Here is a 25114-nt window from a genome sequence, read left to right as displayed (position 1 = left end):
CCACATTTCCATGGATCATTTCCCACAGGTTGGGAATTAACTCGTTTCCATCAGGTTGGGAATTAATTCCAACAGGTTGGGAATTAACTCGTTTCCATCAGGTTGGGAATTATTTCCAACAGGTTGAGGATTAAGTAATTTCCATATGGTTGGGAATTAACTAATTTTCCACATATTGGGGTTTAACTCATTTCCATTGGGTTAGGAATTAACTCGTTTTTCACAGGTTGGGCATTCACTCCTTTCCATCATGTTGGGAATTAAATGAGTGACTGATTCACCTCAAGGCAGGCACACAGGGAAGCTCTGGCCCTGCAAACGATCTGCGTTCCACCTGTTTTCCTGAAAAATCGGAACTAGGCGGAGAAAAAAGGAGAAAAAAAAATGGGATCAGCCGGGACCGGGATTCGAACCTGCGGTCCCTCCCACTCCACCACCGCCACCAGCAGGGGGCGCTCGCGCCTCGAGCCGCGCCCCTTCGGCGTCGCCATGGAGATGGGTGCGTGATGACGTCACGGGATGCGTGCGCGCTGATTGGCCGGATTTGAATTGCGGCGGGCGCGCGGCGGCCGCTCGGTGGCAGCCCCTCAGCGCGAGCCCCGGGCCCTGTCGCGACAGCAGCCGCGACATGAAGGCGGCGTGAGTGGCTCCGCAACCCCCGGGGCGGCGGGATGGGGGTCCCCGGGGTGGGGATGGGGGTCCCGGGGATGGGGCGGCTCCCCCCGGTTCCTTCGCTTCCCGCTTCTCCTCACCCTCTCTCGTCCTTTCCCGGTGTCCCCTCACGGATCTCTCCCCTCAGTAGGGCCAAGACGCCGCGGAGGCCGAAGAAAGCCACGAACCCCGCGCTGAAGGACCCGGTGGGGGTGAGTGCGGGGCTCATCCCGAATTCCCTGATTCCAACCTCCGTGAATTCCCGGGATTATTGCCGGGCTCATCCCGAATTCCCTGATTCCCACCTCCCGGAATTCCCGGGATTATTGCCGGGCTCATCCCGAATTCCCCGATTCCCACCTCCCGGAATTCCCGGGATTATTGCCGGGCTCATCCCGAATTCCCTGACTCCCACCTCCCGGAATTCCCGGGATTATTGCCGGGCTCATCCCGAATTCCCCGATTCCCACCTCCCGGTGGGAATTCCCTGTTTTTCCTAATTCCAAGTGTATTGCCGTGTCCATTCCCGGTTTATTTTCCCCATTCCCTATTTCATTCCCGGTTTTTTGCCCCATTCCTGGTTTCATTCCCGGTTTTTCCCCAGTCCCAGGTGTACTGCCGGGATCATTCCCCAGTTTCATTCCCGGTTTATATTCCCCATTCCCAGGTGGACTCCCAGTTTCTTTTCTGGTTTATTTCCCCAATCCCAGGTGTACTCTGGGGTTCATTCCCGGTTTATTTTCCCCATTCCCGGTTTCATTCCCGGTTTGTTTTCCCCATTCCCGGTTTTTTCTCGCCCCCATTCCCGGTTTATTTCCCCCATTCCCGGTTTCATTCCCGGTTTATTTCCCCCATTCCCAGTTTCATTCCCTGTTTATTTCCCCATTCCCAGTTTCATTCCCGGTTTATTTTCCCCATTCCCGATTTCATTCCTTGTTTATTTCCCCATTCCCAGTTTCATTCCCGGTTTATTTTCCCCATTCCCGGTTTCATTCCCGGTTTATTTCCCCATTCCCGGTTTCATTCCCGGTTGGTTTGTTCCCTCATCCCAGGTGTACTGCCGGTTTCATTCCCGGTTTATTCTCCCATTCCCGGTTTCATTCCCGGTTTATTCTCCCATTCCCGGTTTCATTCCCGGTTTATTCTCCCATTCCCGGTTTCATTCCCGGTTTATTTCCCCCATTCCCAGTTTCATTCCCGGTTTGTTCCCTCATCCCAGGTGTACTGCCGGGTTCATTCCCGGTTTCATTCCCGGTTTATTCCCCCATTCCCGGTTTCATTCCCGGTTTATTCCCCCATTCCCGGGCTCATTCCCGGTTGGTTTGCTCCCCCATCCCAGGTGTACTGCCGGGTGCGGCCGCTCAGCCGCTCGGACCAGGAGTGCTGCATCGAGGTCATCAACAGCACCACGGTGCAGCTGCACCCTCCCGAGGGCTTCCGCGTGTTCCGCAACGGCGAGTACCGCGAGGTGAGCCGCCTTCCTGCCCCCGATTCCCGCCTGGAATTCCCAAATTCCTGCCCGCGATTCCCGCCTGGAATTCCCAAATTCCTGCCCCCGATTCCCGCCTGGAATTCCCAAATTCCTGCTCCCAGTTCCTGCCTGGAGTTCCCCCAGTTCCTGCCCCCAATTCCCGCCTGGAATTCCCAGATTCCTGCCCCCAATTCCTGCCTGGAGTTCCCCCAATTCCTGCCCCCAATTCCCCGATTCCTGCCTGGAATTCCCTGATTCCTGCCCCCAGTTCCTGCCTGGAATTTCCAAATTCCTGCCCCCAATTCCTGCCTGGAGTTCCCCCAATTCTTGCCCCCAATTCCCGCCTGGAATCCCCTGATTCCTGTCCCCAGTTCCTGCCTGGAATTCCCCAGTTCCTGCCTGGAATTCCCCAATTCCTGCCTGGAATTCCCCAATTCCTGCCTGGAATTCCCCAATTCCTGCCTGGAGTTCCCCAAATTACTGTCTGGAACTCCTGCCTGGAATTCCTGAATTCCTGCCCCCAATTCCTTCCTGGAATTCCTGAATTCCTGCCCCAAATTCCTGCCTGCCCCCAGTTCCTGTCCCAAATTCCTGCCTGGAATTTCCAAATTCCTGCCCCCAATTCCTGCCTGGAGTTCCCCCAATTCCTGCCCCCAATTCCCGCCTGGAATCCCCTGATTCCTGTCCCCAATTCCTGCCTTGAATTCCCCAATTCCTTCCCCCAGTTCCTGCCTGGAATTCCCCAGTTCCTGCCTGGAATTCCCCAATTCCTGCCTGGAGTTCCCCAAATTACTGTCTGGAACTCCTGCCTGGAATTCCTGAATTCCTGCCCCAAATTCCTGCCCGGAATTCCCCAAATTCCTGCCCCCAAATTCCTGCCTGGAATTCCTGGCCCATCCCCGCCAGCCATGTTGGAACATCCTGGATTATTGGGAGCTGTCCCTGCCCAGCCTTCTGGGATTCCATGAATTCCTTCTCCCTCCTCTCCTAGTTTTCCCCATGGTTTGTGGGAATCCAAATTTTTGCAACCATAAAAACCAATCCAGGACAAAAAAAAAAAAAAAAAAATCACTTCCTAATCCATCAAATATGTGGGAAGCACCATTCCCACATATTCATTCCATGGGCAGGGAAATCTCCCAGCATCCCAGATTGATCCAACTTTACACATTCCAGGGGTAAGGAATCCACAGGTTCTCCAGGTGGAAAGGGAAATATTTTGTTTCCAATTTCAGCTGGAAAATTCCTATGGGAAGTGCCTTAAGGGGTCTTCAAAGGTTTAAATAAAGCAGACAAACTTAAATAATGAAATGTTAATTTAATTAAATGAGGTTTTGTCCAGAAACTTTGATTTCAGGGATTTCCCTAAGGAAGAGTTTTGGTGGGAAAGTGTCCATCTAAAGTTAAAAGTAATTTCAAAATTCATTGCAATCCACTAAAATAATTCATTAAAAATAAGACCAGCTTGAAATTCAGGAATATTAAAATTAATTTCAAAATTCATTATAATTCATTAAAATAATTCATTAAAAAAATAAAATTTATTAAAAGAATTAATTAAAAACCATAACCAGCTTAAAATCTAGGACTACTAAATTTCCTATTAAAATTCATTACAATTCATTAAAATAACTCATTAAAAACAGTAAAATCAACTTGAAATTCAGGACTACCAAAATTCCTTTAAAAATCATTAAAATAATTAAAAAATAAAACTGGCTTGAAACCTAGGACTATTAAAATTGATTTTATAATTCATTCAAATTCATTAATGTAATTCATTAAAATTGAAATTTCGGACTATTAAAATTTCTTTAAGAATCCATTAAAATAACTTATAACAATTTAAAACCAGCTTGAAATTCAGGACTACTAAAATTCCTTTCAAAATTCATTAAAATAATTTAAAAAATAAAACCAGCTTGAAATTCCAGACTTGAAAACTGAAGCTGGACTGGAAAAAAAATCCCAAATAAATCCAATTTTAAGAGGGAACAGCTCCACTTTAGCCACAGTGGGTTTTCCTTTGCTTGGATTCTGGGGGGAGAAATTCAGATTTGGGAATTCTGTTCTTTGTGGGATCCACTGCAGGATGTGGAGCTGGAATTCCAGGATGGTTTTCCCTCTCTTGGCAGACACAGTATTCCTTCAAGGAGGTTTTTGGCACTCTGGTGGTGCAGAAGGAGCTCTTTGATGTGGTGGCCAAACCTCTGGTGGAGGATCTGATCAGGGGCAAAAATGGTGAGCAGAGTTCCTGTCCTGTCCCCCATTCCCAGGATTTCACCATTCCCCAGGTTTGGTTGGAATTGTGGCTCAGCTCCTCACACAAAATGGGATTTCACTTCTCTTGGGCTCTTCCCTCGGAGAAATGAAGGGAAAATTGGGGAAAAAAAATGGAAAATATGTAATTAATTAGGGAATTTTGTCCCACTGAAATTCCCAATCTATTCCTGCTGTTCTAGCAGGGAGAAATTTCCTCAGAAACTCTTTTTGGAATAGGAATCCTGGGATGGTTTGGGTGGGAATGGATGATCCAGTGCTCCTGAAATTTGGTTGGAATTGTGGCTCAGCTCCTCACACAAAATGGGATTGAACTTCTCAAAAATGGGTCAAATATTTAATTAATTTGGTAATTGTATCTCATTAAAATTCCCAATCTATTCCTGCTGTTCTAAGGGGATTTCAGCTTGGAGGAGCCATTCTTTTGGAAGCTTTTATGGAATGGGAATCCTGGGATGGGAATGGATGATCCCAAGGTTTGGTTGGAACTGTGGCTCAGTTCCTCACACAAAATGGGATTTCAGTTCTCTTGGGTTCTTCCCTTGAAGAGAGGAAGGAAAAATTGGGAAAAAAATGGCAAATATTATTAATTTCAGAATTTCAGTAGGATACAATTCCCAATCTATTCCTGCTGTTCTAATGGGATTTCAACTTGGAGGGAGTAATTTCCTCAGAAACTCTTTTTTACTGGGATGGTTTGGGTGGGAAGGGATGATCCAGTGCTCCTGAAATTTGGTTGGAATTGTGGCTCAGCTCCTCACACAAAATGGGATTGAACTTCTCAAAAATGAGTCAAATATTTCATTAATCAGGTGATTTTATCCCACTAAAATTCCTAATTTCTTCCTGCTGTTCCAGCAGGGGATTTCAGCTTGGAGGAGCCATTCCTTTGGAAGCTTTTATGGAATGGGAATCCTGGGATGGGAATGGATGACCCAGTGCCATGGAGTTGTTGTTGGAGTCACCTGGTTTAGCAGGAGGTGTCCCTGCCTTTGGCAATGGGGTTGTCTTTAAGGTTCCTTCCCACCCAAACTGTTCTGGAATTCCATGAATTATGCATCCAAATCCTTCTCCCTGCTCTCCCAAATTTTCCTGTGGTCTGTGAGAATTACAAATTGCCAAATTAGAATTTTGGGGCTTTTAGCAAAGCAGGTTTTCAACTCCTAAAAAAAGCAACGAATGGCAAAAAAAAAAAATCATCATTTCCTAAACCATCAATTATATGGGAAGGACATTAAAGCTCATCCCATTCCATGGGCAGGGAAACCTTCCACTGTCCCAGGAATAGTGGAATATTCCCATCCAGTCTGGAATATTCCATGGATGTGCCAGGGCTGGTTTGTGACTCTTGGAAAAGGTCCTGGATATTCCCAGCTGTGACCTTCAGCACTTTGGATGATGTGGAATATTTGAGGTGGAATTTTTTTATTTTTAATTTTCATTATCCCATTGATTTCTCCCTTTTCCCTGCATTCCCAGGTCTCCTGTTCACCTATGGAGTGACAGGCAGTGGGAAGACCCACACCATGACAGGATCTCCTGGGGATGGGGGGCTCCTGCCCCGCTGCCTGGCCATGATCTTCAACAGCATTGGTCCCTTCCAGGCCAAGAGATTCGTGAGTGACTCCCCACAGCCCCAAATCCCTGCTCCAAACCTGCCACTGCAAGGCTTGGAAGAGGAAAAAAATCCCAACTCCAGTCTCCTGCTTCCAAAAGGGAATGAATTTCTAAACCATTCCATGGTTTGGTGCTTATTCCCCAAGCCCATCCTAGGAAAAATCTGTTCAAAGCACATGGAAAGGAATCCAGCCAGGAATATTTCAGTACTGTTCCCCTCCTCATTAGGATGGGTGATTAATAACCATATTTTTAATTAATTAGGCAATTGTATCGCCCTGAAATTCCCAATTTATTCCTGCTGTCCCAACAGGTGATTTCAACATGGAGGAAGCCATTCCATGGTTTGTTTTTTTTTTTTTTTTTTGTTTTTTCCCCTGGAAACAGTGAAAAACACAGGTTTGGTGCTCCATACTTCCATATTATTCCACTTCATTGCAGTAATTCCCATACAACCAAAAATTATTTGTCTCCTCATGAAATTAGGGATATTTTTCCAAAGGTGTGCCTATAATATACTGAAATAATCTGAAATTCTTTTCTAAAACATTATTTTGCAAATTCTTTGTGTCAGATCTTGCTGGGTCGAGCACCAATGAGGGGCATGATATTAATAAATTAATAGCAGCCTAATCAGACTAATTAATTGTTTGTTGGCCAGTACCTGGATGTTGGAATTGGCTGAAATTCCTGATTTTTCCCTCAGGTTTTCAAGCTGGATGACAAGAACGGGGTGGATGTGCAGAATGAGGTGGATGCTCTGCTGGAACGCCAGAGGAGAGAAGCCCTGCCCACCCCAAAAACTCCAGCTGGGAAGTGAGTGACTCTGGGAATAGCAGAGGGAATTTATTCCTTAGAAAGGGGATTTCAATCCTCTCAGGCTCTTCTCTTGAAGAAATGAAGGAAAAATTGGGAGGAAAGAATGGCAAATATTTGATTAATTAGGTAATTGTATTCCACTGAAATTCCAAATCTATTCCTGCTGTTCTAACAGGAGATTTCAGCTTGGAAGAAACCATTCCATAGCTTTTGTTCTTGAGTTTTGGAGCCTTTTTGCCCTCAGAATTTTGACCTTTTCCCCCAGAATTCCAACCATAGAAGTTCCTCAGTTGGATCATGAAATTCCCTCCATGGGATTATGGAATTTCCACCATGGAATTCCCTCCACGGGATCATGGAATTCCAACCATGGAATTCCCTCAGTTGGACAATGGAATTTCCACCATGGAATTCCTTCAGTTGGATTATGGGGTTCCAACCATGGAATTCCCTCTGTTGGATCATGGAATTTCCACAATGGAATTCCCTCAGTTGACCATGGAATTTCCACCATGGGATTCCCTCAGCTGGATCATGGAATTTGGATCATGGGATTCTCTCAGTTGGATCATGGGATTCCCTCAGTTGGATCATAGAATTTCCATGATGGAATTCCCTCAGTGGGATCATGGTATTCCCCATGTTTGGTCATGGAATTCCCTCAGTTGGATAATTTCCACGATGGAAATCCCTCAGTGGGATCATGGTATTTCCCATGTTGGGTCATGGAATTCCCTCAGCTGGATCATGGGATTGATTCCCTCAGTTGGATCATGGGATTTCCATGATGGAATTCCCTCAATTGGATCATGGGATTCCCCATATTGGATCATGGAATTCCAACCATGGAATTCCCTCAGTTGGATAATTTCCACGGTGGAATTCCCTCAGTTGATCATGGAATTCCAACCATGGAATTCCCTCAGTTGGATAATTTCCACGATGGAATTCCCTCAGTTGATCATGGAATTCCAAGCATGGAATTCCCTCAGCTGGATAATTTCCACGGTGGAATTCCCTCAGTTGATCAAGGAATTCCAACCATGGAATTCCCTCAGTTGACCATGGAATTTCCACCATGGAATTTCCTCAGTTGGATTATGGGATTCCCTATGTTGGGTCATGGAATTCCAACCATGGAATTCCCTCAGTTGGATCATGGGATTCCCCATGTTGGGTCATGGAATTTCCACCATGGGATTCCCTCAGTTGGATCATGGGATTCCCTATGTTGGACCATGGAATTCCCTCAGCTGGACCATGGAATTCCAGCTCCTGGCCCTGCACAGGACCCCCCAAAAAGCAGAATTTTCCCACATTTCCCCACCCAACCCTGTCAGATCTACCCAGGAATCCCGAATCCCAAACTGTTTGTCCCGGCAGGAGGCAGCTGGATCCCGAATTCGCCGACATGATGGACGCGCAGGATCGCTGCCGGGCGGAGGAGGTGGACGAGGACAACGTCTACGGCGTCTTCGTGTCCTACATCGAGATCTACAACAACTACATCTACGACCTGCTGGAGGAGGCTCCCTTCGACTCCATCAAACCCAAGTGAGTCTGGCATTCCCAGTCCCAGAACCGGGAATTTCCCAGCCTGGCCTTGGGAATCAGCGCCAGAGCTCTGGAAGAGGGGATGAGGACAATGCCTGCAGCGTCTCCGACATCCACCACCTGCTTTGAGCCCCTCAAACCCCAGGGAGTTTGGGAATTGCCAGGTTCCCAATCCTGGCAGGATTTTCTAGGATTTCCACCATGGTTTTTTGGTTCTAACTTTAGGGAGTTTAGCTCAGAATTTCCAGATTCCCAATCCTGGCAGGATTTTCTAGGATTTCCACCATGGTTTTTTGGTTCTAACTTTAGGGAGTTTAGCTCAGAATTCCCAGGTTCCCAATCCTGGCAGGATTTTCTAGGATTTGCACCATGGTTTTTTTGGTTCTAACCTTAGCAATTCTGGGATTATTTTCTAGGATTTCCACTGTGGTTTTTTTGGTTCTAGCCTTGGGGAGCTTGGCTCAGAATTCCCAGATTCCCAATCCTGGCAGGGTTTTCTAGGATTTTCACCATGGTTTTTTGGGTTCTAGCCTTGGGGAGCTTGGCTCAGAATTCCTGGATTCCCAATCCTGTGAGGATTTTCTAGGATTTCCACCATGGTTTTCTTGGTTCTAACTTTAGGGAGTTTAGCTCAGAATTCTCAGATTCCCAATCCTGGCAGGGTTTTCTAGGATTTCCACCATGGTTTTTTTGGGTTCTAGCCTTGGGGAGCTTGGCTCAGAATTCCCAGATTCCCAATCCTGGCAGGGTTTTCTAGGATTTCCACCATGGTTTTCTTGGTTCTAAACTTAGGGAGCTTGGCTGAGAATTCCTAGATTCCCAATCCTAGGAGGATTTTCTAGGATTTCCACCATGGTTTTCTTGGTTCTAACCTTAGGGAGCTTGGCTCAGAATTCCTGAGAATCACTGTTAAAAACACATGGAAAAGAATCCAGACAGGAATGTTTCAGTGCTGATGGCCATGGTGCTCCCTTCCTCGTTAGGCTGGGTGATTAATAAGCAAATATTTAATTAATTAAGCAATTGTATCCCACTAAAATTCCCAATCTATTCTAGCAGGTGATTTCAACTTGGAACAAACCATTTCATAGCTTTTTTTCTCTGGAAATAGTGAAAAACACTGGTTTGTTTCCATATTATTCCATATTATTGAGATCAGTAATTCCCAGAAAACCAGAAATTAGGGATATTTTAAAAGTATATTTATTAGAGATATTTTAAAGGGATATTTTTGATAATTTTTAGGGGTAATTCCCAGAAAACCAGATTTTTAGGGGTATTTTTTAGGGATATTTTATTATAATTTTTAGGGATATTTTGTGGTGTCTAAAATCAGCAGGAAAAATCTGCAAATTCCTTTTGGAATCCATGGATTGAAATTCCAACTCCATTAAAGGAGCCCCTCAGTCCTGTGTTAATTAAGGAGTGGTTGATTAACAAAGACTAACAAAGGCAAAGCAAACTGGGAGCTGTCTCCAGGGTCCTCATTCCAGAAGGAATTGAATCTCTGGGAATGCTTTTAAAACCATTCAGTGTTTAAAAGCATTTTAAAATAAAATGGTTTTTTAAGCATTAAAATTTTTAATTAGAATTTGAAACATAAAAAGAAAAATATTAAAAGGTGCTTATTCCCAAAGCCCATCCTAAAAAAAAAAAAAAACCAAAATAAAAATATTTGGGATTATTTCTCCCTCTGGAAGAAGGGTGGATTTGAGGCAGAAATCAAGGATTTAATTTTTTTCCCCATTTTTTTGGTAGGTGGAACAGTTGCAACACTCCTGTGAGAAATGGAGACTTTGTGTATGTGTCCAATGTCTTATTCCCATTATTCCACTGCTGATTTCCTTGAGTAGAAGCAGAAAATTCCCTGCTTTTCCTTGCTTTCCTGGGAAATGTTCTCCTTGCTTCTGTGTGCTTGTAGAAAAGCAATAGCTGCCACCAAAGCAATTAATTGCAATTAAATAGCTGCTAATTAGAGAATAGCTGGAGTGTCACTAATCCTGGCTGTGTGTCCATGTCCTGTATTCCCTCTTCCAGCTTTTAGATGGAGAATTGACCTTTTCCCCTTAGAATTTTGCCCATTTTCCCTCAGAATTTTGCATTATTTTTCCCTCAGCATTTTTTACCCTTTTTCCCCTCAGAATTCTGGATGATTTTCCCCTCAGAATTTTTTACCACTTTTCCCTCAGAATTTTGGATTTTTTTCCCTAAGTATTTTTGACCCTTTCCCCACCCCTCAGAATTTTGGTCCTTTTCCCTTGGAATTTTTGATGTTTTCCCCTCAGAATTTTTGGACTTTTTCCCCCTGAATTTTAACAATTTTCCACTCAGAATTTTGGATGCTTTTCCCCTCAGAATTTTGATCTTTTCCCTCAGAATTTTTGGACATTTTCCCCTCAGAATTTTGATCTTTTCCCTCAGAATTTTTGGACATTCTTCCCTCAGAATTTTGGATGGTTTTTCCCTCAGAATTTTCTACCTTTTCCCCCAGAATTTTTGGACCTTTTCCCCTCAGGATTTTGACCATTTCTCCCTCAGAATTTTTTGACCTTTTTCCCCGAATTTTGACCATTTTTCAGTGATAATTCTGGATGATTTTCCCTCAACATTTTTGATCTTTTTCCCTCAGAATTTTTGGACATTCTTCCCCCAGAATTTTTGGACCTTTTCCCCTCAGGATTTTGACCATTTCTCCCTCAGAATTTTTTGACCTTTTTCCCTGAATTTTGACCATTTTTCAGTGATAATTTTGGATGATTTTCCCTCAACATTTTTGATCTTTTTCCCTCAGAATTTTTGGACATTTTCCCCTCAGAATTTTGATCTTTTCCCTCAGAATTTTTGGACATTCTTCCCTCAGAATTTTTGGACATTCTTCCCTCAGAATTTTGGATGATTTTTCCCTCAGAATTTTGGATGATTTTTCCCTCAGAATTTTGGATGATTTTTCCCTCAGAATTTTGGATGATTTTTCCCTCAGAATTTTGGATGATTTTTCCCTCAGAATTTTGGATGATTTTTCCCTCAGAATTTTGGATGATTTTTCCCTCAGAATTTTGGATGATTTTTCCCTCAGAATTTTGGATGATTTTTCCCTCAGAATTTTGGATGATTTTTCCCTCAGAATTTTGGATGATTTTTCCCTCAGAATTTTTGGACCTTTTCCCCTCAGGATTTTGACCATTTCTCCCTCAGATTTTTTTGACCTTCCCCCCTGAATTTTGACCATTTTTCAGTGAGAATTTTGGATGATTTTCCCTCAGCATTTTTGATCTTTTTCCCTCAGAATTTTGACCCTTTTCCCTCGGAATTTTTGATGTTTTCCCCTCAGAATTTCTGGACACTTTCCCCTCAGAATTTTGGCGATTTTTACATCAGAATTTTTAACGTTTTCCGCTCAGACTTGTGACCTTTTTCCCTCCAAATTCTGCAATTTTTCCCCTCCAAATTTTACCTTTTTCCCCCTGAATTTTGCCCTCTAAGAAGATCTGCATGGCAGGAAGCTCCCCAGGCAACCCCACCCTAATGGAATTTATTTATTTTCCCTTTTTCCCCTTATCCCAAAGACCTCCCCAGTCCAAAATCCTTCGGGAAGACCAGAACCACAACATGTACGTGACAGGCTGCACTGAAGTGGAGGTCAAATCCACAGAGGAAGCTTTTGAAGTCTTTTGGAGAGGTAAAAAAAAAAAAAAATCTTAAAAAAAAAATCCCTAAAAAAAAATCTAAAAAAAAAATTCCTCTGGATCAGCTCCACCCAACCTTGGGCACTTCCAGGGATGGAGCATCTCTGTGCATTTAGGGTTTCACCAGCTTTTCCCAATATCCCTCAGCTGTGAGATGCTGCTGGAGGAGGTGGGAATTTTTGGGATTGCAGTGGGATTTTTTTGGGATTTGGGGTGTGTGAGCAGGGCAGAAGAAGCGGCGCATCGCCAACACGCAGCTGAACCGGGAATCCAGCCGCTCCCACTCCGTGTTCATCATCAAACTGGCACAGGCTCCTCTGGATGCAGACGGGGACAACGTCCTCCAGGTGAGTTCTGGGCTATTCCAGGAGGATTTTATGGAATTTGCCTCGGGATCAGCTCCTGTGCCTCAAGTTTGGAGGCTTTTTTAGACTTTTTTTTTTTTTGGAGGAGTTAATCATAAATTCGGTTTTAAAACAGTGAAGCTGCTGGTTGGTATTTACCTCTTCCTTTGTTTGGGAATCTGAAATTTTGGGAATTTGATCCAACAGTTTTTAATCCCAAGGCAGAAGGGATTTGCCAAACTTCCCCCAAAAAAAAGCTGTACCAACCCCTCTGAGCTTGTATCCAACACATTCTTTGGAAGTGGTTTTTGGGATGAGGTGTCCCCCATTCCCTCTGGAGGGAACATGGAGGGATCCAGGATTTCTTCTGTATCCCAGGAAAAGGAGCAGATCACCCTGAGCCAGCTGTCCCTGGTGGATCTGGCTGGAAGTGAGAGAACCAACAGGACCAAAGCCGAGGGGAACAGGCTGCGGGAGGCAGGTAGGAACCCCCTGCTAATTAACCCTGCTAATTAAGCTCCTGCTAATCCTGTCTCCAAGGGAAGAATCCCAGGAATTCTTGAAGTGCTGTGTTAGGATTTGATGACCTTCAATCTTCCCGTTTGGAAAGCACAAGTTTGCAGCAGCACTTCTGCCACTTCAGCTATTTAGAGAAATTATTAACAAATATCGTTAATTGGGCAATTTATTCTTCTGAATAATTTGGGAACGTGATCCAAGGGCTGCTCGTGGAAGTTTTTTTTTTTTCCCCTTGTGTTTGCTTTTTTTAGGGAATATCAACCAGTCATTGATGACTTTAAGGACGTGCATCGAGGTTCTGCGGGAAAACCAATTGTACGGAACAAACAAGGTGGGCAGCCCTTCCCTAATTACCCTTAATTATCCTTGGAGTTCATCACCTGCATAAGGAAAACTCACTGGAATTTCACTGGCCATTATTCCCAGATGGTTCCATACAGAGATTCCAAACTCACTCATCTCTTCAAGAACTACTTTGATGGAGAAGGGAAAGTTCGGATGATCGTGTGTGTGAATCCCAAGGCTGAGGACTATGAGGAAAGCCTGGTAAATTCCCTTTTTCCATCCCCTCCTGCTCTTCTTTCCCTCTTTCTCCTTGGATTCTTGTACTCCAAGAGATATAAGAAATTTTAATTGGTGTTTGAATGCTTCAGTTATAATTTTGTGGAATAAATCTGCTCTCCAAGTCTTATTTTCCCTGTTTGCATCTGCTCCTTGCTTGGAAAGTGGGAACAGTTTTTGTTCCTCACAGAATTCCTGGTAAATTCCCTTTTTCCACTCCCTCCTGCTCTTCTTTTCCTGTTTTTCCCTGGATTCTTGTACTCCAAGGGATGTAAAGAATTATAATTGGTGTTTGAATGCTTCAGTTGTAGTTTTGTGGGATAAATCTGTTCTCCAAATCTTATTTTTCCTTTTCATATTACACCTTCTCCTTGCTTGATAAGTGAGAAAGGTTTCCTTCCTCACAGAACTCCATGGAGCCATATTTAGGTGTTCAATCCCTCCTATTCCAAGAATTCCACGTGGAATTTTGTGGCTCTTCGGGTGGGACCTTTCTGCAAGATCCCAAACCGTAGCTGGCGATTCCAGCCGGATAATTCCCCCTTTCCCCAATTTAACCCCCCAAACACCTCTCCCAGTGCCAGATCCGGGTTCTCCTGGTGTTTTTTCCCTGTTTCCCTGCAGCAAGTGATGCGTTTTGCAGAGATGACCCAGGAGGTGGAGGTGGCCAGGCCCGTGGACCGGCCGCTGTGCGGGCTGACGCCGGGGCGGCGCCTGCGGAACCAGGCGTTCCGGGAGGAGCTGGCCCGAAAGCTGGAGCTCAGGGGAGGCCCTGTGGGATCAGGTGAGGGAGTCCCACCCTGGGAATGTTCACTGGGAAAAGGGAAGGGGTCAGGGAATATTTAGAGGCACTACCAGAGTCTAACCCAGGAGGGTTGGAGAGGCATAAGACACAGGGAGTGGTGATTGGGGAAGGAATTCCTGGCTGGGCTGGGCTGGGCTGTGGCTGCCCCTGGATCCCTGCAGGTGTCCAAGGCCAGTGGGAGGTGTCCCTGCCCATGGAATGGGATCACTTTAAGGTCTTTTTCCAACCCAAACCATTCCATGATTCCAGCAGGGTTTTCTGTTAGGAATTAAATTTTAAACCAATTCAGTTGAGCCTTAACTGTGCCAGAGGAACCTCAGTACCCTGGGAGCTGCTGCTCTTCCCTCTTCAGTGTCCTTGTGGAGTTTTCCATGGGACTGGGATGAATCCATGGCCCAAATATTCCAGCTCCTGACAGAAAATTGTGGGATGTTCCTGGATGTTCAGGACATGCTTTTAGTAAAACAAGGAATCAAGGAAGTCGCATTTAATCCTCTCCCATCCATCACCTCTTTGGAAACCTGTATCCAAATTCATCAATCATTCCCAGTTTTCCACCATCCTGCCCCTTTTCCCTTGGAATTTTCCCATCCTGCTGATGATTTTTTTCAATCCTGCAGGACCAGAGGAGCCATCTGCTGCTGAGCTGTTTTTCCAGAACTTCCCTCCCCTGCCTCCCTGCGAGCTCTTGGATATCAACGATGACCAAACACTCCCAAAACTGATCGAGGCCCTGGAGCAACGCCACAAAATGAGGCAGATGCTGGCAGAGGAATTTGCCAAAAACGGTAGGAATTTGTCCCAAATTGGAACATCAGGACAAAACTCAGATTTGGTGCCCTTATTATTCCTCAAAGGATTCCCCCTTGCCCAAGTTTTCTTGTTTAGATTGATCGTCTCAACCTTTTTTTGTGAGGAATTTTAGGCTTTAGATTGGTTGAGAAAACCAGAGTTTTGGATGTTCTGGGGATAAAGGTGAAGTTTAAAGGTAAAATAGAATATATCCAAATTATCTTCCAGTTCTTGCCTTTAAAACAATGCTGCAAGAATTTGACTCCAGTGTGTCATCCAAGGAAAATTATATCCAAGGAAAACTGGCTGAGAAGGAGAAAACCATCACAGGGCAGAAGACAGAGCTGGAACGGCTGGAGAAGAAAATTAAAACCTTGGAGTACAAGGTCAGCTGGGTCATTTTGGAGCATAAATCCCATTTTTCTTTAATGGATCATTTAGCAAATTCAGGAATAAATATTTTGGGGGGAACTTTTACTGAAAATTTTTTGCGTGTTTTACAAGGTGAAGCTTTTAAAGCAGCGATTTAGGATTGAAAACGGAGGGAAATACAAGCAGGAATCCTTGGATCAGAGGGTTGTGTTCCCACCCAAATCCTTCCTCTCTTCCCACAGATTGAGATTTTGGAGAAGACAGCCACGATTTACGAGGAGGACAAGAGGAACCTGCAGCAGGAGCTGGAGAGCAAGAGCCAGAAGCTGCAGCGGCAGGCGTCGGACAAGAGGAGGCTGGAGGCCAGGCTGCAGGGAATGGTGACTGAGACCTCCCTCAAGTGGGAGAAGGAATGTGTGAGTGCAGGAAAAACGGCAAAAAGTTATCTGGGGGTTGGGGTTTTGGGGGGTAGGGATGGTTTTAAGGAGGGGGTTTGTGGGAATTCGGGGTTGGAAATTGGTCTTTGTGTTTGTGGAGGTTCTTGGGTGGATCTGGTGGGGAGAGGAGAGAAAATGGAAAGGGATTGAGGGGAAGGGAGAGAAAATGGAAAGGAATTGAGGGGAAAGGAGAGAAAATGGAAAGGAATTGAGGGGAAGGGAGAGAAAATGGAAAAGAAAGGAATGGAATTGAGGGGAAGGGAGAGAAAATGGAAAAGAAAGGAATGGAATTGAGGGGAAGGGAGAGAAAATGGAAAAGAAAGGAATGGAATTGAGGGGAAGGGAGAGAATTGAGGGGAAGGGAGAGAAAATGGAAAAGAAAGGAATGGAATTAAGGGAAGGGAGAGAAAATGGAAAAGAAAGGAATTGAGAGGAATGGAGAGAAAATGGAAAGGAATTGGGGGAGAGAAAATGGAAAGGAGTGGAATTGAGGGGAAGGGAGAGAAAAAGAAAAGGAAAGGAATTGAAGGAAAGGGAAAGAAGGAAAGGAGCAGCTGGGGGGTCAGGCTCTGCTCCCAGGCAACAGGGACAGAGGAGAGGGAATGGCCTCAGGCTGAATACTGGGAAAATTCCCTCCTGGAAAGAGTTGTAAACATTGGAGCTGCCCAGGGAGATTTAGAGATATCCAAGGAGAGCACCTGGATGTGGCACTCAGAGCTCCAGGCTGGGTTCAGTCCCAGCTTGCACTGGCTGACCCTGGAATTGCTTTCCAGCCTCAGCAATTCCATGTTTTCCACGGCTTTCCCTGTCCCTGCAGGAGCGGCGGGTGGCAGCCAAGCAGCTGGAGATGCAGAACAAGCTGTGGGTGAAGGATGAGAAGCTGAAGCAGCTCAAGGCCATCGTCACTGAGCCCAGAGCTGAGAGGCCAGAGAGGCCTTCCCGGGAGAGGGATCGGGAAAAGCCTCTCCCCAGATCCGTGTCTCCCTCCCCCGCGCCCGTGAGTCACCCCAACCCTTCTGGATGTAGGAAACTGCATTTTTAGGGATGAAGTGCAGGGGTTTTAATCATCAGTAGCCCCCAAGCTACAGAGTTGGAGCAGCTTGCTTTGAATTCTTTGTCTGCTGTTTGTTCTTCATCCATTCTCCCACCTCCTGATATCCACAGGAACGGGAAATCCCTGGATCTGTCTGTCCCTGTGTCCTTGCTGAAGTTTGAGCCCAGAGTTTGGAGCAGCTTCAATTCCGTGTTGTCCTGTTTGTTCTTTATCCATTCTCCTACCTCCTGATATCCTTAGGAAGGGGGAAACCCCTGGATTTTTTCTGTCCCTGTTTGCTTGGAGTCTCCCGTGTCTCACTGCTCTCTCCCTTCTCCCCAGAGCTGCGGTGACCCCGCTGAGCCTGGGGACAGCCGGGCGGCCCCGCGGCTGCCCAGGCGCTCCAACTCTTGCAGCAGCATCTCTGTGGCCTCCTGTGTGCTGGAGTGGGAGCAGAGAGGCCCTTCCTGCGAGCCAGCCAGCATTCCCAAACCCAGGAGTAAAGCAGGAGCAGAGCCAGGCTCGGCCTGGCCCAGCCCTGCCAGGAGGAGAGGGATGTGCTGGAACCGAGTGCTGGAAGTGCCCAGGGATAGAGAGGAGCTAGAGCAGGAAGAGGATCCGTGCTGCAGGGTTAGTCCTGGCCTAGTGGGGTTGAGCCCAGCTTTAAAGTTCTCTGCCTTTTAGCCTGGCTTAAAGGTTTTCTAACCCTAAGCCCGGCTTAAAGGTTCTCTGCCCTTGAGCCTGCCTAACATAGAGTAGAGCTGTTCTTAATTTGTCCTGCTGGTCCCAGACTGAGCCTGGCTGCCCTCGCTGCCCTCTTGGTGTTTGGAGCTTCCTTGGAAGTTGAGCATTCCCACTTTTAGGGAGCTCTGAGGTGGCCACACTCTGCTCTAGCCATGGGTGTCCTCATGTTTTTCCTGGCTTTTCCTTTTCCCTTTTCCTGGTGTTTCCATTTCCCTTTACCCAGCATTTCCCTTTTCCTTTTCCCAGTGTTTCCTTTTCCCTTTTCCCAGTGTTTCCTGGTGTTTTTCCTGGTGTTTCCCTTTTCCTTGCCATGTCTTCTCTAATCCCTCCTGCAATTGTGCCCATTCCCCATTCCCATTCCGTGTGCCCATTCCCAGTTCCCATTCCCTCTCTACCATCATTCCCAGAGCCCCGGTTCCCATTCCCTCTCTACCATCATTCCCAGAGCCCCAGTTCCCGTTCCCAGTTCCCATTCCCTCTCTCCCACCATTCCCAGGTGGCTCCTGCAGCTCCCCTGCGGCTGCGCCGCTCCCGCAGCGCTGGCGAGCGCTGGGTGGATCACCGGCCCCCATTCCCAGTGCCCATCCCCCATTCCCAGTGCCCATTCCCAGTTCCCATTCCCTGTTCACGTTCCCTGTTCACGTTCCCTGTTCCCATTCCCTGTTCCCATCACTCCCAGGTGGCTCCCGCGGCTCCCCTGTGGCCGTGCCGCTCCCGCAGCGCTGGTGAGCGCTGGGTGGATCACCGGCCCCCATTCCCAGTTCCCATTCCCTGTTCACGTGCCCATTCCCAGTTCCCATTCCATTCCCATTCCCAGGTGGGTCCCGCAGCTCCCCTGCGGCCGCGCCGCTCCCGCAGTGCCGGTGAGCGCTGGGTGGATCACCGGCCCCTATCCCTCCCATTATCCCAGTTCCCATTCCCTGTTCCCATTCCCTGTTCCCATCACTCCCAGGTGGCTCCCACTGCTCCCCTGTGGCCGCGCCGCTCCCGCAGCGCCGGGGAGCGCTGGGTGGATCACCGCCCCTATCCCTTCCATTCCCAGTGCCCATTCCCAGTTCCCATTCCCCCATTCCCAGTGCCCATTCCCAGTTCCCATTCCCTGTTCCCATTCCCAGTTCCCATTCCCTGTTCCCATCACTCCCAGGTGGCTCCGGCGGCTCCCCTGCGGCCGCGCCGCTCCCGCAGTGCCGGGGAGCGCTGGGTGGATCACCGGCCCCTATCCCTTCCATTCCCAGTTCCCAGTTCCCATTCCCTGATTCCCAGTTACCATTCCCAGTTCCCATTCCCTGTTCCCATCACTCCCAGGTGGGTCCCGCAGCTCCCCTGCGGCCGCGCCGCTCCCGCAGCGCCGGGGAGCGCTGGGTGGATCACCGGCCGCCGTCGCACGTGCCCACGGAGACGCTGCTGCAGCCGCGCGTGCCCAGGGCCATCACGGTGGAGTCGCCCAGCGAGCGAGCCCTGGCCCGGTGTGACCGGTACCTGCTGACCCACCAGGAGCTCGCCTCCGACGGGGAGATCCAGACCAAGCTCATCAAGGTGACCTCGGGAATCTCGTGTTAGAATCCTCGAAGTTTAGTTGGAATTACCCCAGGAATTCCTGGAGGTGGTGCTCGGTGCTCCAGGCTGGGGCAAGATTGAGATCCAGACCAAGCTCATCAAGGTGACCTTGGGAATCTCGTGTTAGAATCCTCAAAGTTTAGTTGGAATTACCCCAGGAATTCCTGGAGGTGGCGCTCGGTGCTCCAGGCTGGGACTAGGTTGAGATCCAGACCAAGCTCATCAAGGTGACCTTGGGAATCTCGTGTTAGAATCCTCAGAGTTTAGTTGGAATTACCCCAGGAATTCCTGGAGGTGGCACTCAGTGCTCTGGGCTGGGACTAGGTTGAGATCCAGACTGAGCTCGTCAAGGTGACCTTGGGAATCTTGGGATTGTTATGTTGGAGTCACTGGAATTTAGTTTGGAGTTTTCATGGTTGGGTTCCATGGTTTGTGGGATCCCATGATTCATGAATTCCATGGTTTGTGTGATCCCGTGATTTGTGGGATTCCATGGTTTATGGGATCCCGTGATTCATGAATCCCATGATTTGTGGAATTCCATGGTTTGTGGGATCCCGTGATTCATGAATCCCATGATTTGTGGATCCCGTGGTCCACGAATTCCATGGCTTGTGGAATTCCATGGTTTGTGGGATCCCATGATTTGTGGATTCCGTGGTCCATGAATTCCATGTTTTTTGGGATCCCATGACTTATGCATTTTCCTGTGGAAAAAGGTAACAATCCATTGGCAGTGAAATGGGAGGAGTTAATTTGTGTCCATATCTCTTTGGGCTGGAATTCTGGGATGAATCCTGGTGTTGTTCCTGTCCCAATCCCACTTTTCCTTGCCGTGTTCCCATTCCAGGGGGACGTGTTCAAGACCAGGGGAGGGGGCCAGGCCGTGCAGTTCACAGACATCGAGACCCTCAAGCAGGAATCTCCCACTGGGTGAGTCCAGCCTCTGGAATTCTGGAATTCCCAAAATTCCATTCATGGTACCTTTAATTTGAGCTTCTGGAATCCTGGAGTTCCAATGATGGAACCTTTAATTGGAGCTGAAATTCCCAGGGTTCCAGTTGTGAACTTTTCATTTGAGCTTCTGTAGTTCTGGAATTCACAAAATTCCAGTCATGGAAACGTTCATTTGAGTTTCGAGAATTCCCAAAATTCCAATGATGGAACCTTTAATTTGAGCTTCTGGAATTTCCAAAATTCCAATGGTGAAACCTTTCATTTCAGTTTCTGGGATTCCCAAGGTTCCAATCGTGGAATCTTTAATTTGAGCTTCTGGAATCCTGGAATTCCCAAAATTCCAATTGTGGAACCTTTCATTTGATTTTCTGGAATTGTGGAATTCCCAAGGTTCCAATGCTGGAACCTGTAATTTGAGCTTCTGGAATTGTGGGAATTCCATGTGCCCGTGTGGAACCTCTCCCAGGCCAGATGATCCAATGGGAAAATCCAACTTGAAATCCCATAAACTTGGAGAAATTTATGGCTGTTGGAGCTGCTGTATCCAAGATTTATTAAGGAAGACCAAAGAGGTTTTCCAGTGTTGGAATGTGGCAGGTTCCATGAGGTTTGTGCTGTAATTCCATAAATTCCCGTTCCAGGCGGAAGCGCCGCTCGTCCCCTCCCAATCCCGACCCCACCGGCGACGCCGCGGACTCGGAATGGACGGACGTGGAAACCAGGGTGAGCTGGGAATGTCATCCTGGATCCTGGAATTCTGGGATGGAGCGGGCTGGGAGGCAACTTCAGCTCATCCCAACCCAACCATTCCATGGGCGCTTCCTGCTATATCCCCTTGGGCACTGCAGGGCTCAGCATCCAAACCCGTTGTCCTGCTGCAAGGACAGGTGGCTGCCAGTAAAGGCAGGAGATTCTCTTTGAAATGGAGAATGTAAATCCTCTCCCTCCAAATTATTATAATTTTGAAATTAAGTGGCTCTCAACAGAGATTTGGGAATTAGGAATAACAGTTCTTTACCAGGAAAATGAAAATAGAAATGCAGTATTACACAGAACAATCCCAGCCCTGCCAGAGTCAGAATCCAAGCTGACACCCGTCAGTCAGTCAGGGTGTTGGCACAGTCCCATTCCATGGTGGCTGCATCCTCCTGCAGGGGCAGATGTGGTTCAGCTGCAGCAGTGCTCCTGGAGAAGGTGCAGTTTCCTCTGCAGCTCCAGGGATGATGTGCAAAGGTCTGGCTTTCCTCTGGGATCCAGTGGAAAGAAGGTGCCTTGGTGTCCCAAATGTCAGTTTTTATCTGGGTAGGAAAGGCTTGGCTGCTCCCCTGGCTGGAGCATCTCCCAGTGGGATGATGGAATTTTATCAGTCATGCCCTGGGACTCAGTGGCCATGAACAGGAGATATCTCCTGGAGGGAGGATGGGCTGTGGGAAAGATAAAGATGATTGCCCAGCTGGTTTAAAGATGGCCCATGAGCAGATAATGTGTGCCAGGAGATCAGGGTCACTGCCCCAGCTGGGGTAACAGATGGGACAGAATTCACATTTCTGTCACATCAACCCAACACACATCTGGAATTTGGGAATGGTGGGAAGGGGCAGATCCTGACTCTGGTGTATTCCCAGTGCTCCGTGGCCGTGGAGATGAGGGCGGGATCGGCGCTGGGACCGGGACTGCAGCACCACGCCCAGCCCAAGTGAGTGCTCCGGGATTCTTCCCAAAATTTGGGAATGTTTTCCCCCCAGCTTTGCTGCCCTTCCCATATCAGGTTTGCATTCCCAAGTGGAATATCAGGAATGGCAGCAGGAATTCCCTAGATGCCCCTTTAACCTTTTGTTCATGTTATCCATTGGGAATTTTCAATTTCTCGGGATTGGGAATTTCCAATTTCTTGGGATTGGGAATTTCCAATTTCTTGGGATTGGGAATTTCCAATTTCTTGGGATTGGGAATTTTCAATTTCTCGGGATTGGGAATTTCCAGTCTCTTGGGATTGGGAATTTTCAATTTCTTACAATTGGGAATTTCCACTTTCTCAGGGCTCCAGTTCCCCATGGGAAGAGGGAATTGCAGTGGAATTCCTGCTAAAATGCCAACTGCATCATTATGGAGCCACTAAGGAAGAGTGGAGAATTCCCTCTTTCCCAAATTATTAATGAGACATCCCTGTGAATTCCAGCTCCATGCTCAGCCCAAGGGAGTGCTCCTGGAATTCCTTCCTGACATTTCCAAAATTTGGGAATGTTTTCCCCCCAGCTTTGCTGCCCTTCCCACTTTGGGTTTGAAATCCCAACTGGAATAGGGTTGGGAATGCCCTGAATTCCCTCTCCTGCACCTTTAACCTCTTGCTTTCATTATCCATTGGGAAATTTCAATTATTTGGGATTCCAATTCCCTATTATGGGAAGAGGGAATTGAGGAATTGGAATCCACCTTTGTTTGCTTCTTCTGCTGCCTAAAAACCCAAGGAAAACCTCGGATTTTATTTTTTTAAATTTTTTTTTTAATGTTGGATTTTTTAGGAGGAGTGGGGGATTTAGAAGGGCAAAAACCTGGGAATGGGGGGGTTGGCTGCTCCCAAAATTTTTCTGGATGAATCCTGAAAATTCTCTGTGGCTCTTTCCCGTTGCAGGCGCAGGAAACCCTGAATTTTTCCAGCTGGAATCCTGGATTTTCCCAGCCTGAGGAATTCTCTGCTGCCACTGCTCCTCAGGAACTGCTTTGTGCTCATTCCCAGAGGTTTTTAGGGAAGCTGGGAAATGGTTCCATGGGTGATCCCAAAGAAGTTCTGCATGGATCTGTCCTTTCCCATAGATTTAGGGAACTCCTAAAGGTCCCTCTGGAATTCCAAATGGAGCTGGATCCTTACAGACAGAGCCACCAGGCTTTTCCCTGGGAGATTCTTCCAGCTTTTTCCCAGTTTTTTCAGTCCCAAATCCATCTTTTTCTAGTCACTCCCTCTCTTTTGGGAGGCCCAACAGCTGCTATTCCAAGCTACAGTCCAGCACTTTAAGGGTGTTTTTGGCCATTCCCAATTTTACTAGGACCAGGAAAAACTTGGGAATACGGATTTTTCTTCTGGCAAGAATGAATTTGGAATATTTAAAGTGTCACTGATCTGTCAGAACATTCCAGACTCACCCAAAATCCTGGGAGCAGTGGGAATTCCCATCCCACCTGCTCTGGGGTGTGAGGGAAACTGTGGAATGTTTTCCATGTGGGAATGGGTGGGGAAGAAAAGGGGATTTCCTCACAGGTAGGGTGGGAATTGTCTTTCTGTGTGTCCTGCAAAGGTGTTCAATAAATCCTTTTATTCCAAGGCCTCTTCCTGGTTTTCAGGGAATTCCATGGGGAGCAGCTTCCCTGGTTTAGCAGAAAACTGGGAGCAAAGGTGTTTTTTTGGGGTGTTAAATCCTGGGATCCTGAGGTGGGGTTGGGACAGTTTTATCCTCAAATTCCCACCAAAGGGAATTTTGGGAGCATTTTGAGGGATTGCCTCCATCCAAAGGGTTCCAGCCCATGGAAAAGCTTTTCTTCCCAAGGTTTGGAATCCTCAAATCCCAGAAGGATTGGGATTGGGACTGGAAGGGGTTTTAAAAGCTCATCCCAAGGGCAGGGACACTTCCCACTATCCCAAACTGGCCTTGGATATTCCAGGGATCCAGGGGCAGCCTGGGTTTTCTGGGAATTCCATCCCAAAATCCCATCCATCACTGCCCACTCCCTGTGTCCTGTCCCTCCTTCCCTGATCCCAAATCCCTCTCCAGCTCTCCTGGAGCCCCTTTGGGTCCTGGAAGGGGCTCTGAGGATTCCCTGGATCCTTCCCTTCTCCAGGGCAACATTCCCAGCTCTGGGACCTCTGGAATTCCTTCCCCTGCAGGGATTCCATGGCTGGAGCAGCTCAGGGGGGGACAAAGGGAGGAGTTTTCCATTCCCTGCAGAATTCCATGAATTCCAGAGGCAGCTCCCAGCTGGATCCATGGGAAGCAGCTCTGCCAGAGCACCACTAGGTGGGGTGGGAAAACCACAGGATTCCTTTCCTGGGATAATTAGTTTGAATTTTTAATTTTATTTTTAAATTCTTACTTTAATTCTTTGAATTTTAATTTTGATCTTATTTCAAACTTGACTTTTATATTTTTATTTTTGTTTATATTTTTATTTTTAATTAATTTTAGTTTTTAATTTTTAATTTTAAAATTTTTCTTGTTATTTTAATTCTTTGAATTTTAATTTTGATTTCATTTCTATTTGAATTTTAATTTAATTTCTATTTTGATTTTATTTTCCTCCAAACCCCCAGCAAACGGGGGAGGTTGGAGGGGAAATGTTGGATTTGCAGCTCCAAGATCTCCAGGTTTTCCCAGGCAGATCCTGATCCCAATGCCTTTAATTCCAGGGAAATTCAGTTTATCAGGACAAGGTGAGCAGCAAAATCCAAACATTTATCCCAAAAATCCATCCCTGGAGTGCTGGAATTGCAAGGAGAGCTTTTCCCACGAGGTGTCAGTGTAGCACCAGGATTCCCATCCCTGTTTTCCAGGGCTGGCAAATCCTCCTTGGATCAGCAGCAGATCCCAGCTCATTCCCAGAATGAGAATTCTTGGAATTCCACGGATGGAGGGAGGGGAGGGTTGGATCCCATTCCATGGGAAGGGATCTCTCCTTTCTGGAGTCAATCCCTCTTCCCAGTGTCCCAAATTTCCATCCCACTGATTTCTCTGGGCTCTGCTCACATCCCAGAATTCCAGCTGGGAATCTTCTTGCCCTCATCCTGGAAAAAACAAGCAGGACTTCCCTGGAAAAAAACAAGCAGGATTTCCCTGGAAAAAACAAGCAGGATTTCCCTGGAAAAAACAAGCAGGATTTCCCTGGAAAAAACAAGCAGGATTTCCCTGGAAAGGGGCTTGGGACA

General features: G+C 46.9%; 1 protein-coding gene across 6 annotated transcripts; it reads left to right on the top strand.

The window, feature by feature from the left end:
* Positions 1–543: 543 nt before the first annotated feature.
* On the top strand, positions 544–23522 carry KIF23 (kinesin family member 23). 6 transcript variants are annotated; one of them, XM_056500124.1, is made up of 24 exons: positions 544–639; positions 803–863; positions 1991–2119; positions 4258–4363; positions 5882–6018; positions 6726–6835; positions 8222–8392; positions 10151–10192; positions 11959–12071; positions 12304–12425; positions 12801–12903; positions 13193–13272; positions 13368–13487; positions 14127–14286; positions 14928–15095; positions 15328–15485; positions 15714–15887; positions 16726–16905; positions 17284–17571; positions 18991–19221; positions 20093–20175; positions 20841–20922; positions 21825–21895; positions 22832–23522. In XM_056500124.1, the coding sequence occupies exons 1-24, from the start codon at positions 629–631 to the stop codon at positions 22845–22847; spliced, it is 2916 nt and encodes a 971-aa protein (XP_056356099.1). In that variant the 5' UTR covers positions 544–628; the 3' UTR covers positions 22848–23522. The 6 variants fall into 6 exon arrangements, with proteins under 6 accessions (XP_056356099.1, XP_056356098.1, XP_056356101.1 ...); XM_056500123.1 differs by having other exon boundaries at positions 800–863; XM_056500126.1 differs by lacking the exon at positions 10151–10192.
* The last annotated feature ends 1592 nt before the right edge of the window (positions 23523–25114 follow it).

Source organism: Oenanthe melanoleuca, chromosome 10 (genome assembly GCF_029582105.1).
Source record: "Oenanthe melanoleuca isolate GR-GAL-2019-014 chromosome 10, OMel1.0, whole genome shotgun sequence".
NCBI classification, from domain to species: Eukaryota; Metazoa; Chordata; class Aves; order Passeriformes; family Muscicapidae; genus Oenanthe; species Oenanthe melanoleuca.
The sequence above is the reverse complement of the archived record's forward strand: the minus strand, read 5'-3'. Positions and strand labels throughout refer to the sequence as shown.